At 50.3% G+C, this 14,331-nt stretch overlaps 1 protein-coding gene across 2 annotated transcripts in view; it reads left to right on the forward strand.

Annotated features, from left to right (window-relative positions):
- The first annotated feature begins 2,039 nt into the window (after nt 1-2,039).
- Nucleotides 2,040-14,331, forward strand: part of rae1 (ribonucleic acid export 1) — a 58,969-nt gene continuing 46,677 nt past the window's right edge. The window contains exons 1-2 of one of the 2 annotated variants that reach the window (XM_072514525.1): nt 2,040-2,249; nt 11,079-11,170. In XM_072514525.1, coding sequence (XP_072370626.1) covers nt 11,087-11,170 — 84 coding nt within the window. In that variant the 5' untranslated portion in view covers nt 2,040-2,249; nt 11,079-11,086. The remainder of the gene's footprint in view (nt 2,250-11,078; nt 11,171-14,331) is intronic. The other variant, XM_072514526.1, reaches the window with a different exon arrangement.

The following is a 14,331-nucleotide window of genomic DNA, read 5'->3' on the forward strand; positions in this document are numbered from 1 at the left end:
GGAGCGGCGTGGAAGAGATTAGAGAGGGTGTCCTGTAGGGGGACTAGCCTACAGGCTATGGTGACAGCCCCATTGCCGTTCTCACCGAGGAACTACACCACAAGCCCGGTGGTGGTGGCTACACTGAAGATTTGGGGACAGTGGAGACGGCATAGGGGAAAGACTGGAGCCTTGGGGGGGTCCCCGATAAACAACCATAGGTTTGCCCCGGTGGGAATGGATGGGGGATATGGAATGTGGCAAAGAGCAGGAATAACGCAACTGAAAGATCTGTTTGTGGATGGGAAGTTCGCGAGTCTGGGAGCGCTGACCGAGAAATATGGGTTGCGCCAAGGGAATGCATTCAGGTATATGCAACTGAGGGCTTTTGCGAGGCAACAGGTGAGGGAATTCCCGCAGCTCCCGACACAAGAGGTGCAGGACAGAGTGATCTCAAAGACATGGGTGGGGGATGGTAAGGTGTCAGATATATATCGGGAAATGAGGGACGAAGGGGAGACTATGGTAGATGAACTAAAAGGGAAATGGGAAGAAGAGCTGGGGGAGGAGATCGAGGAGGGGCTGTGGGCAGATGCCCTAAGCAGGGTAAACTCGTCGTCCTCGTGTGCCAGGCTAAGCCTGATTCAGTTTAAGGTATTACACAGGGCACATATGACTGGAGCACGGCTCAGTAAATTTTTTGGGGTGGAGGATAGGTGTGCGAGGTGCTCGAGAAGCCCAGCGAATCATACCCATATGTTTTGGTCATGCCCGGCACTACAGGGGTTTTGGATGGGGGTGACAAAGGTGCTTTCAAAAGTAGTAGGAGTCCGGGTCGAACCAAGCTGGGGGTTGGCTATATTTGGGGTTGCACAAGAGCCGGGAGTGCAGGAGGCGAGAGAGGCCGATGTTTTGGCCTTTGCGTCCCTAGTAGCCCGGCGCAGGATATTGCTAATGTGGAAAGAAGCCAAGCCCCCGGGGGTGGAGACCTGGATAAATGACATGGCGGGGTTTATAAAGCTAGAGCGGATTAAGTTTGTCCTAAGGGGGTCGGCTCAAGGGTTCACCAGGCGGTGGCAACCGTTCGTCGAATACCTCGCAGAAAGATAGACGGAATGGGAAAAAGAAGGCAGCAGCAGCAGCCCGGGGGGGGGGGGGGGGGGGAGGAGGAACCAGAAGGACTCTCAGGGTTGTTAATATATACTGTATAGTATGTATAGGTCGTTGCTACAGATAATTATATATTGGACTGTTAAATTATATTTTTGGAGAGTGTTACTTGTGACAAGGCAGTTGCCAATTAGGGCTAGTTTTCATTTTTGTTATTTATTATTTCATTTTTTGGTCATAAAATAGGTCATTGTTATTTGTGTTGTTATAATATTGTGTAAAGGATGCACAATGTACTGTGTTGGTTGACCAAAAATTTTCAATAAAATATTTAATAAAAAAAAAGAAATATTGGCACTTCCAGTAATGTAGCACCTCCTTGGTGTTGCACTCAGGTGCAAATCTCCAATATGTAATTAATTCCCGTGTGTGAATCCACATTTTTCTGAATTAGAGGCAAGAATTTTGCCCAACTAAGGCTGACATCAGAAAATCCATATTATCAATGTTTAGGCAGATGAGGGTCATGTTCAGTCCTCGGGGTGCAGAGTACACACATTGCACCCTTATGTGGAAAACAATTCGAAGGCTTGATGTTAAGTGTAAGAGTGTTGTCAAAAAGAAACTCGACAGAAAGGAGGTGAATGGAAGGGGGGAGACTCGTGTGGTGTGCAAACGCCCACTGAGTTGAATGACCTGTATCCATATGTTCTATGTGAAATCTAGTACTCCAATAACATCAGTTTGAAAAAAATGGCAGTGCAAGGTTGGAATGAAACTATTTTTCCTCCAAGACGATAACATAATATCACAAAATGTAATAATATTGTAATATAATACAACAATGTCATGCTGGTAATGCAGCAATGTTTTGAAACCGGAAGTACATTCGCGGATTGTGCAGGCGGTGTGCGGGATCCCTCCGGCGAATCGTCCAGAGCCCTGGGTGGGGGAGAGCGGGGAGGAGTGAAGAGCTGGGGAGAGGGAGCAATACAGAGAGAGGAGCCGAGCGCGGGAGGAGAGAGACTCGGGCCGGGGAGAGACACCCAGAGGTAGAGAGAGTCAGCCGAGGGCCAGGAACAGTAACCCAGGGTGGGAGTAACCGGGGCCGGGGGCCAGAAGCACCAAGAGCCGGCACTGTGAGCAGCAGCAGGCTGCAGGTATTGTATAATGCATACACGTTAGATGTCTGGTTTAGATGTACATTCGATGTTCTGAGCCGCTGAGTGGAGAAATGAGGTGTATCCTTCACCTCTCAGTGGGCAGAATGGTGTAATGTGTGCTGTGGTCTGGTTCACATTGGTACTTGGAGTGGCTCCCGTCTTCCACTTATGGAGCAAGTGGTCATATCCTGATTGCTGATTGTGAACTGTCCACGGTCTTCATGGAAAGTCAAGAGACGGGCGTGGGCATCACTGGCAAAGTCAGCATTTGTTGCCAATCCCTAATTGTCTTTTGAGAAGGTGGTGACCACCTTGAATGACTAGTCCATGTGGTGTAGGTACACCCACAGTACTGGTAAGGGAGTTATGACCCAGCGGCAGTGACATAGTTCTAAGTTCGGATGCTGTGTGCTTGGAGGGGAGTTTGCAGGTGGTAGTGTTCCCATGTGTCGATTCCCTTGTCCATCTAGGTGGTAGAGGTTGCATGTTTGGATGGTGTTGAAGGAGCCTTGTAGAATTGCTGAAATGTATCTTGTAGTATTGCTACTGTTGGGATAATTGAGGTGTTGGTTTCTCATGCTACGTAGGCAGCACAGTGGTTAGCACTGCTGCCTCACAGCTCCTGGGACCCAGGTTCGATTCCAGTCTTGGGCCCTGTGAGAAGTTTGCACATTCTCTCCATGTCTGCGTGGGTTTCCTCCGGGAGCTCCGGTTTCCTCCCACATTCCTAAGATGTGTAGGTTAGGTGGATTGACCATGCTAAATTGCCCCTTAGTGTCCAAAAGGTGATGTGGGGTTACTGAGTCACTGGGATAGGGTACATGTGTGAGCCTAGGTAGGGTGCTCTATCCAAGGGTTGGTGCAGATGAGATGGGCCGAATGGCCTCCTGCTCTGTAGGGATTTATTTTTTTTTTAAATAATTTTTATTAAGGCTTTCACAGAATATCAGTAACAAAATGAAAAAGGAACCCAACAGGGTTAAGTACAAAACACAGTCCAAAAAAGCTACCCCCCTCCCCGTACATAAATAATAAATTAACACCCCGACTTAACACAAAGCAAACATAGCAAATCTATACACCCCCTCAGACCCCCCAGTGTAAATAAACAAAGATAAAGTAACACCCCCACCCCCCCCCCCCCCCCCCCAAGTTGCTGCTGCCATTGACCAATGTCTACCGTTCTGCCAGGAAGTCTAAGAACGGTTGCCATCGCCTAAAGAACCCTTGTACCGACCCTCTCAAGGCAAATTTCACCCCCTCCAACTTAATAAACCCTGCCATATCGTTGAACCAGGATTCCACGCTTGGGGGCCTCGCATCCTTCCACTGAAGGAGAATCCTCCGCTGGGCTACCAGGGACGCAAAGGCCAGAATACCAGTCTCTTTCGCCTCCTGGCTCCTCTGCCACCCCAAATATTGGCAGCCCCCAGCCCTGCTTGACCCTGGAACCTACCACCCTCGACACCGTCCTCGCTACACCCCTCCAAAATTCCTCCAGCGCTGGGCATGCCCAGAATATATGGGTGTGATTCGCTGGGCTCCCCAAGCACCTAACACACCTGTCCTCGCCCCCAAAGAACCGGCACATCCTTGTCCCGGTCATGTGTGCCCTGTGCAGCACCTTAAACTGTATGAGGCTGAGCCTCGCGCACAAAGAGGAACAGTTCACCCTCCCTAGGGCATCTGCCCACGTCCCTTCCTCGAACTCCTCTCCCAACTTTTCACCTCCACCGCCGAGGCCTCCTCCTCCTGGATCACCTGGTAAGTTTCCGAGATCGTCTCCCCCCCCCCCCCCCCCCCCAAGAGCACCCTGTCCTGTACTGTGCGTGGCAGCAGCCGCAGGAATTCCACCACCGGCCGCCTAGCAAACGCCCTTACCTGTAAGTACCTGAAGGTGTTCCCCAGGGGGAGCCCACACTTCTCCTCCAGCTCACCCAGGCTCGCGAACTTCACGTCCACAAACAGGTCTCCCAACCTTCGTATCCCTGCCCTGTGCCACCCCGAAAACCCTCCATTTGTTCTCCCTGGGACGAACCGGTGGTTCCCCCGTATTGAGGTCCACACCAAGGCCCCAACATCCCCTCTGTGCTACCTCCACTGCCTCCAGAATTTGAGGGCAGCCGCCTCTACCGGGCTCGTGGTATACCTCATTGGAGGGAGCGGCGCCGTTGCCAGCGCCTCCAGACCCGTACCCACACAAGACACTGTCTCCAGCCTCTTCCATGCAGCCCCCTCCATCACCCACTTGCGCACCATCATCGCATTGGTGGTCCAGTAGTACCCACAGAGGTTTGGCAGCTCCAGCCCCCCCCTATCTCGATTCCGCTCCCGGAACACCCTTCTCACCCTCGGTGTCTCTCGCGCCCACACAAACCCCATTATGCTCCTGTTGACCCGCCTAAAAAAGGCCTTCGGGATAAACACGGGGAGGCACTGGAACAGGAACAAAAACCTTGGGAGCACCGTCGTTTTGACTGACTGCACCCTACCTGCCAAGGATAGCGGCAACACGTCCCACCTCTTGAACTCCTCCATTTGCTCCACCAGCCTTGTGAAATTCAGCCTATGCAGGGCCCCCCAGCTCCTGGCCACCTGGACCCCCAAATACCTGAAGCTCCACTCCGCCCTTTTTAGTGGGAGCTCGACAATCCCCCTCTCCTGGTCCCCTGGGTGAACCACGAACAGCTCGCTCTTCCCCATGTTGAGCTTGGACCCCGAGAAATCCCCAAATTCCCTGAGGATCCTCATGACCTCCGGCATTCCCCCCACCGTGTCCGCCACATATAGCAGCAAGTCGTCCACATAGAGCGACACCCTATGCTCCTCCCCACCCCGCACCAAATCCCTCCAGTTCCTCGACTCCCTCAGTGCCATAGCCAGGGGTTCAATCGCCTGTGCGAAGAGCAGGGGGGGACAGGAGACACCCCTGCCTCGTCCCTCGGTGCAACCGAAAGTACTCGGACCTCCTCCTGTTCGTGGTCACACTCGCCATCGGGACCTCATACAACAACCTAACCCACCTGACAAACCCCTCCCCAAACCTCTTCAGCACCTCCCACAGGTACCCCCACTCTACCCTATCGAAGGCTTTCTCAGCGTCCATCGCCACCACTATCTACGCCTCCCCCTCCCTCACCGGCATCATTATAATGTTCAGAAGCCTCCGCACAGTCGCGTTCAACTGCCTCCCCTTCACGAACCCCGTCTGGTCTTCGTGGATGACCTGCGGCACTCAATCCTCGTGGCTAAGACCTTCTCCAGCACCTTGGCATCTACGTTTAGCAACAAAATCAGCCTGTAAGACCCACACTGCAGGGGATCCTTGTCCCGCTTCAGGATCAAGGAGATCAGTGCCCGGGACATCGTCGGGGGCAAACTCCCCCCCCCCCCCCCCCCTTGCCTCATTGAAGGTCCTAACTAGCAACAGGTCCATATATTTTTTATAGAATTCGACCGGGAAACCATCCTGCCCCGGTGCCTTCCCTGCTTGCATGATCCCTATCCCTTTGGTCAGCTCCTCCAGCCCAATCGGGGCCCCCAATCCCGCCACCAGTCCCTCCTCCACCTTTGGAAACCTCAATTGGTCCAGAAAGCGGCCCATCCCTCCCTCCTCCAGTGGGGGCTCGGACTGATACAATTCCTCATAAAAGTCCCTGAAGACCCCATTGATGCCAACCCCACTCCGCACCACACTCTCTCCCCTGTCCTTAACTCCCCCGAACTCCCTAGCTGCGTCCCGCTTCCGAAGCTGATGCGCCAGTATCCGGCTTGTCGAATTCGGCCTGGAGGCTGCGCCTCTTCCTCAACAGTCCTTCCTCAGGCACCTCCGCATACCTCCTGTCTTCTCTCACCATCTCCCCCACCAGCCTCTCCCTCTCCCTCTGCTCCCTCTCCTTGTGAGCCCTAATGGAGATCAGCTCTCCCCTAACCACCGCCTTCAGCGCCTCCCATACCATCCCCACTTGGACCTCCCCGTTATCGTTGGTCTCCAGGTACCTCTCTATGCTTCCTCAGACCCGCTCACTCACCTCGTCCGCCAACAGCCCCACCTCCAAGCGCCACAACGGGTGCTGGTCCGTCTCCTCCCGCAGCTCCAAGTCCACCCAATGCGGGGCGTGATCCGAAATGGCTATCGCCGAGTACTCGGTGTCCTCTACTCTCGCTATCAGCGCCCTGCTCAAAATACAAAAGTCGATCCATGAATAAGCCTTATGGACATAGCCCCCGGCCTTGCAAATCTCCGAGGGTCCACCCCTCCCATCTGGTCCATAAACCCCTCAGCACCTTAGCCGCCGCCGGCTTCCTACCCGTCCTAGACCTGGAGCGATCCAGTGCCGGATCCAACACCGTGTTAAAGTCTCCCCCCATTATCAAGCCCCCCACTTCCAAGTCTGGGATCCGACCCAGCATGCGCCGCATAAAACCCGCATCGTCCCAGTTCGGGGCATACACATTGACCAGTACCACCCTCTCTCCCTGCAGCTTACCACTTACCATTACGTACCTACCACCATTGTCTGCCACAATGCTCGACGCCTCAAACGACACCTTCTTTCCCACCAAGATCGCCACCCCTCGATTTTTGGCATCCAGCCCCGAATGAAACACCTGACCTACCCACCCTTTCCTCAATCTTACCTGGTCTGCCATCGTCAGGTGTGTTTCCTGGAGCATAACCACATCTGCCTTCAGCTCCTTCAGGTGCGCGAACACGCGGGCCCGCTTGGCCGGCCCGTTCAGTCCCCTTACATTCCAGGTTATCAGCCGGATCAGGGGGCTACCCGCCCCCCGCCGACTAGCCATAACCCCTCCTCGGCCAGCCACGCGCCCGCACCCCATGCCCGGCCCGTTCCCCACGGTGGCAGACCCCGTCTCGACCCCCGCCACTAGCTCCAGCTCCCCCTTGACCATAGCAGCAGCAACTCGATCCCTCCCCCTCTAGCTACACCCATCCTAGCTGCTTTACTCCCCCCATTGCACTTCTGCAAGTCAGCTGACTCCGGCCACTCCCGCCTCTCCTTTGACTCCTCCCATTGTGTAACACACCCTCCTCTTCCATTCCCCATCCGCAGGCTCTCCACCTCCCCCTTCCATCCCAAGTGCGGGAAACAACCCTCGCTTCCCGGCCCCACCCCCTCCAGTCTTCAGCGCGGGAAAAAGCCTGTGCTTTCCACCTACCCGGCCCCGCACTTCTGACGCAGCTCCTTTTGCAGGCCCTGTCCCCTCACTCCCGACTCGGGCCTCCCCCTCCCCCGCGGTGCCCCATCTCACTGCCGCCCATCCACCCCTGTTCCGTTTGCTTACCCCCCTCCAAGAGCCCCCCCGACCAACCCAACCAAAACAGTGACCAACCCAACCAAAACAGTGCCCAACCTGCCCTAACCACCCTCACCGAACCAGAAAGAAAAAAAACAAGAGCAAAGGACCCCCCCTCAAAAAGTAACATAACAACCGCAATCCCCAAACGCCCATCCCGACCCTCAATCTGTGTCCAACTTCTCGGCCTGAACAAAGGCCCACGCCTCTTCCGGAGACTCAAAATAATGGTGCCGATCCTTGTAGGTGACCCACAGTCGCGCCGGCTGCAACATGCCAAACTTCACCCCCTTCCTGTGCAGCACCGCCTTCGCTCAATTGTACCCGGCCCCCCTCTTCGCCACCTCCGCACTCCAGTCCTGGTATATTCCAACCTCCGCGTTCTCCCACCTGCTGCTCCTTTCCTTGGCACACCTGAGCACACACTCCCGATCAGCGAACCGATGAAACCGCACCAGCACCGACCGCGGAGGCTGGTTAGCCTTGGGCCTCCTCACCAGCACTCTATGGGCCCCTTCCAGCTCCAGGGGCCTCTGGAAGGACCCCGCTCCCATCAGCGAGTTCAACATGGTGACCACATAGGCCAACACGTCTGGCCCCTCCGGGAGGCTCAGAATCCGCAAGTTCTTCTGCCTCGACTGATTCTCCATCTCCTCGAACCGCTCCTGCCATTTCTGGTGGAGCGCCTCGTGCGCCTCCACCTTTACCGCCAGGCCTAAGATCTCGCCCTCATTGTCGGAGATCTTTTGTCGGGCCTCGCGGATCGCCACCCCCTGGGCCGTCTTCTGTGTCTCCAGCAGCTTATCGATAGAAGCCTTCATCGGCTCCAGCAGGTCCACTTTAATCTCCCTGAAGCAGCGCTGGGTAACCTCCTGTTGCTCCTGCGCCCACTGCATCCACGCTGCCTGGTCCCTGCCGCCGCCATTTTGTTCTTCTTCCCTCGCACTTTCTTCGGGTCCACCATCACTTTTTTAGTCGCCCCGCTCCTGGTAAAAGCCATATACTGTCGGGGAACTATTGTACTCTCCTTCCCACAGCAGGAAATGGCGAAATAATTCAGTTGGGGGCCCTGAAAAGAGCCCAAAAGTCCGTTTTTTGCGGGAGCTGCCGAATGCGCGGCTCAGCTCCGCATTGCCGCAACCGGAAGTCCTCCTCTGTAGGGATTCTATGTGTCTTACAATTCTGTCTATCTGGAAGAGGCAACTGAAGGCACTGTTGCTAAGTATGCAGATGATATAAAGATCTGTAGAGGGACAGGTGGTATTGAGGAAGCAGGTGGGCTGCAGAAGGGCTTGGACAGGCTAGGAGAGTGGGCAAAGAAGTGGCAGATGGAATACAATGTGGAAAAGTGTGAGGTTATGCACTTTGGAAGGAGAATTGGAAGCATAGACTATTTTCTAAATGGGAAGATGCTTAGGAAATCAGAAGCACAAAGGGACTTGGGAGTCCTTGTTCACGATTCTCTTAGGTTAACGTGCAGGTTCAATCAGCAGTTAGGAAGGCAAATGCAATGTTAGCATTCATGTCGAGAGGTCTAGAATACAAGACCAGGGATGTACTTCTGAGGCTATATAAAGCTCTGGTCAAACCCCATTTGGAGTATTGTGAGCAGTTTTGGGCCCCGTATCTAAGGAAAGATGTGTTGACCTTGGAAAGGCTCCAGAGGAGGTTCACAAGAATGATCCCTGGAATGAAGAGCTTGTCATATGAGGAACGAATGAGGACTCTGGGCCTGCACTCATTGGAGTTTAGAAAGATGAGGGGAGACCTTATTGAAACTTACAGGATACTGCGAGGCCTGGGATAGAGTGGAAGTGGAGAGGATGTTTCCACGTGTAGGAAAAACCAGAAGCAGAGAACACAATCTCAGACTAAGGGGATGATACTTTAAAACAAAGATGAGGAATTTCTTCAGCCAGAGGGTGGTAAATCTGTGGAACTTTTTTGCTGCAGAAGGCCGCGGAGGCCAAATCGCTGAGTGCCTTTAAGACAGCGATAGGTAGGTTTTTGATCAATTAGGAATCGGGGATTATGGGGAGAAGGCAGGATAATGGGGATGAGAAAAATATCAGCCATGATTGAATGACTGAGCAGACTCGGATGGGCCGAGTGGCCTAATTCTGCTCCTATGTCTTATGGTCTCATGCAAATATTAATTTCAGTTTTGATTTTGGATCTGCTGATGGTGGATTTCCCATGTTTTTGTTAATGGAAAGGTCGGTGTTGAGCATGATTTTATCCATCGGGCAGCACCAGAAGCCATGTGATTGAAATAGACTTAAGGGCCCATAACACCCTTCATGGCTGCATTTATTTATTTATTTAGAAATTTCTAGTACCCAAATCTTTTTTTCCAATTAAGGGGCAATTTAGCGTGGCCAATCCACCTAGCCTGCACATCTTTGGGTTGTGGGGGTGAGACCCATGTAGACGGGAGAAATGTGCAAACTCCACACGGAGAGTGACCTGGGGCTGGGATCGAACCTGTAACCTTGGCATTGTGATGCAGCAGTGCTAATCACTGCGCCATCCTGCTGCCCCCTCATGGCTGCATTTAGCTGCACATCCAAAATCTTTGCATGAGAGACAGAGCATTATTCTGCAGCAGAGTAGACTGGAGCCACTGTTGTTGTGTAAAGAGTTTCCAGATCCATTTTGCCCTGGCTTTCACATTTTGGCTGCTGTTGAAGTGATCACGCTGGCAAATGACAGGGTGATGTCTCGATGTTTTGGCCTGGAGTGTCATGGACAAGAAGGAAACAGTTCTTTGTCAGCTGCGTTGCTGGCGTGGGTAGGGTTCAGACTCTGAACTGAATGGGAAATCAGCCCAGGATGGGTTTCCCAAACCAGCTCCTTCCAACTGCAGTAAGAATGTGGCTAAATGGGAAGCTTCCCTGGTAATAAACATCATCTCCACCAACCTATCTCAGAATCTGTTGCTGTGATATCTCTCCTAGATTCCCTCATTGTGGTCTGGCTTTCCCCCTGCCAAATCTCAGAAGGAATTCTGGCCTTTTATACACTGTCCTCGAATTTTTGATAGAGATGTATCTGTGCTCAGCATCCAGTGATTAATCCTCACCCAAACCGTCTCATTATGTCAGCCAAGAGCGGTGTTAAAACTGAAAACAACCTAATTGCATGCACACAGTTTCTATTCATTATTAGTTTTAAGTATGATGTCATGGAAGATGGTGTTTTCTAATTTCATCACTTTAAAAAAACAAATCAAACTGGTGTGTGTTTTCCATATTTAACTTTAACTATCCTGCAGTTACAAATTTTATGTAGCTCGTGATGTAGCATAGAATTATATAAGCCAAAATAGGCCATTCCGCTAAATGGTCTTCAGTGATGTTTTCACTCTACATGAGCTTCCTCCCACCCTAATTCATTTAACCCTATCTGCATATTCTTTTTTTTTTCACAGGACACTAGCCAGTAAGATCCTGTCCTGTTTTATAGTAATTTCATAATCATCATGTGACTAAAATTCATTGTTTGCAGAGCCTAAAATGAGCATATTTGGAACAAGTGGAGGGTTTGGAACAGGGAGCATGTTTGGAGGGACAACAACAGACAACCACAATCCTATGAAGGTATGTTACATTGGAGGGGGGGATTAACTGGTATTGAGTTTATTTCGACTCCAAGCAGATAAATAGAAACTGCACCTATATGTAAAATGGGAAAATCTTATGAATAATAAGTTGCATTCCTTTGGGTCAGCTGACGCTCAGTTAGTGACACTCATCTGTGGGTTCAAGCTCCACTCCAGGGACTTGAATGCAAAATCCAAACTAACAGTCCAGTGTAGCACTGAGGGAATGCTGCTTTGTCTGTCCTCTCTGCTGAATCTAGACGATAGTATGGCAGTATTTAAAAATGAACAGGGGAATTCTTCCTGGTCAATATTTATTCATTCCTTAACCAGCACTGAGAACAGCATCGTGCTGCTATTTGTGGGACCTTGTAGTGCACACATTTGCTGCCATATTTCCTACATCACCACAATCATGACATTTCAAAAAGTACTTAATTGCTGCAATGGGCTTTGGGAGATACGGAGGTTACAAAAGGCACAATAGGAATACAACCTTTAAGGATTGCGTGAGCTAAGACTGACCTTCCCTGGAATTGTTATTTTGGTAAGTGCTTTTGATTTCTTTAGGTGTGCGGCAACTTAAATTCTCAGCCCTACATGTGATCATTTGAAGGGACCACACATTCACACTGCTAAAAAGGAACATTGGTTACAGTCGTTTTTCACGAAATCGTATAGTGTGGGGGCACAATAAGTTTTCAACGCCAGTCCTTCAAACTTGGGCTTCCCAATAATGGTTAATTTTGCTATCTTATATTTGTCTTACAGGTTGTGTTCAGCAGTGGAATGCAACTGTAACATGAAGTTGAGCTGATGCCTGTATTTTATAACTAGAATGAATCAAAATGATAGCTGCATGCTTTGATTTTCAGCATTGTGCTTTATTGAGTAAAACGGCATCTTGTTCAGCTTAGTAAACGTCATCTTGTCAGGTCCCGGTTCTTCGAGAGAGAAGACAGTTTTTCAGTTGGAAATTGCTGTGACAATGTTGGTAGAGGTTTACACCTTTGGTGGAAACTTGTACGTTCACTTTTGGTGTTGTGTCACTGAGTTTCTGTGGTGCAGTAATGTTTCTGGACTAGTGATACGCAGAGGTGAACTAATAATCCACAATTTGTAGGTTCAAATCCTACAGCAGCAGATTGAAAAATTGAGGTATTTTTATGGATAGGCCATTTTTTAAAAATCTAGACTCATTAGAAGTGTATGTTTCCAAAACCCAGTTGATTCACGAATGTCAGTATTTAAAATTCACGAATGTCATTTAAGGAAAGACATTTTACCTGGTCTAACAGTGGCTTCAGTCCCACACTGATGTAACTCTTAACTCATCTTTGATATGACCTAACAAGCTCTTACTTAGTGCTGGGAAACCAGTTCCTGAGAATGAATGAGTAAAATCTGCACATGCCTGTGGTGTAGCCATTGATCAGTGATGTGTAAATGCCAATCACAAAGGTAGTATCAACAATTTTGAATATCTCTAATTTCAATAGGACATTCCAAAGTGTGAGCACCGATTAGCTGATTCCTTGGAATTTATATGCTATATTCACCAGGACATTTATGCAGCAGCCAATTTGCCCAATCACATTCTTGCCTCAGCCATTGATGCCCTTGTCCCTGTATTACTCTCTTGCTCTCGTATGTCCCTCAATAGTACTCCTTAAGTGCACATCTGCGACAGACAACTGATTTCACCATTCATCTCCGCAACTGACTGGACTGTGCAAAGCACTATTGGGCCATGTGTGCCAGATTTGGAATGCAAAGATGATCACTTTTCCACTGCAAGCCATCTTCATAAACTACTCTCCCATACCTTCTCTACTCCCACCTGCAAGAACAAGTGTAAGACGCTCCAGGACTTCTTTGGTACAAAGATTGAGACCATCAATCAGCTGCCTCGGCTTGATTTTCTCCCTTCCTCTAGCCCATGAAGCCAAAAACCTCTCCTAAGATTTGCCGCTACCCTAACCCTAAACCTGTCTATTTCTTTAGTTTCCTATCTTGCATTTTGTTCTCTCCCAGCTGATTTGATCTATGAGACGGATCTCCTTCCTTGACCCCTTTCCCACTTAACTGCCAACCGCACAATTTACCTTCCTGGGCCCCATGTTAATTGATTTTATGAATTATTGACACACCTCGAGTTCTACCCCTCTCCTCTTCACATCTATCCTTGCCATCCCCTCCTCAAATAAACCTGTCCTCGACCCTCTGATCTTGCAAACTATATACCCCCCCCCCCCCCCCCATCTCTAAACTTAATTTTTTCCAAATGTACACGCATCCTTCCTGCATCGCTCCTGCCATCAGTCAGGTTTTAGTCATTGCCACCTGTGTTTGTGTGCCACCGGTGTCTGGATTGGATCCCCTTCACTGAGAATGTTATCAGCCAGATTCACTGCATTGAGGATTTCCTGAAAAAGTACTTACCAAAGTTACAGGTGACATCCTGTGACCATTGGAAACTATCCCTCCACTTCCTTCTTAAACTTTGGCATGGTTAACCACATCATCCTCAAAAGCTCCTTCTCAGTCATTCAGCTGGATGGAACAGCCCTCACCTGTTTCCATTCTTATTATTATTATCTACCCAGTCATGGCAAGAGAATAGCCTGCAATGACTTCTCTTCCCACTCCTTCACCATTTACTCTGGTACCCCATGCGTCCATCCTCAGACAGCTCCTAATCCTCATCCAAATATTGCCCTTGATGACATCATCTGCAAACACATTGTGTGCCATATACTGATAACACCCAGCTTTACTTCAGCTGAACCTCTCTTGATCTCACTTTCTCTGATTTGTAATAAAGTTCTGATTCATCAGACTGCTTGCCCAACACCTATCATTGGAAGAATTTCCCCACCACAAATTCCATTTCTCAGCAACTGGCATTTCTTGGTACATGTCTGAATCTGTACCCGATAGCATGCAACCTTGGTGTCATATTTTACCCCAAGATGATGACCTGACCATACATCTGCTCCGTAAGCAAGTCAACATCCACTGCCATAATTCAGCCTTGCCACTGTTGAAACCCCCATCCATGTGCTTGTTATCTCATTCTTAACTACACCAGTACTCTACTGGCCAGCTTGCCATCTTTCACCCTACCTAAACTTGAGCTCATCCAAACTTCTGTTGCCA

Source organism: Scyliorhinus torazame, chromosome 8, assembly GCF_047496885.1.
Source record: "Scyliorhinus torazame isolate Kashiwa2021f chromosome 8, sScyTor2.1, whole genome shotgun sequence".
In the NCBI taxonomy this organism is placed as follows: Eukaryota; Metazoa; Chordata; class Chondrichthyes; order Carcharhiniformes; family Scyliorhinidae; genus Scyliorhinus; species Scyliorhinus torazame.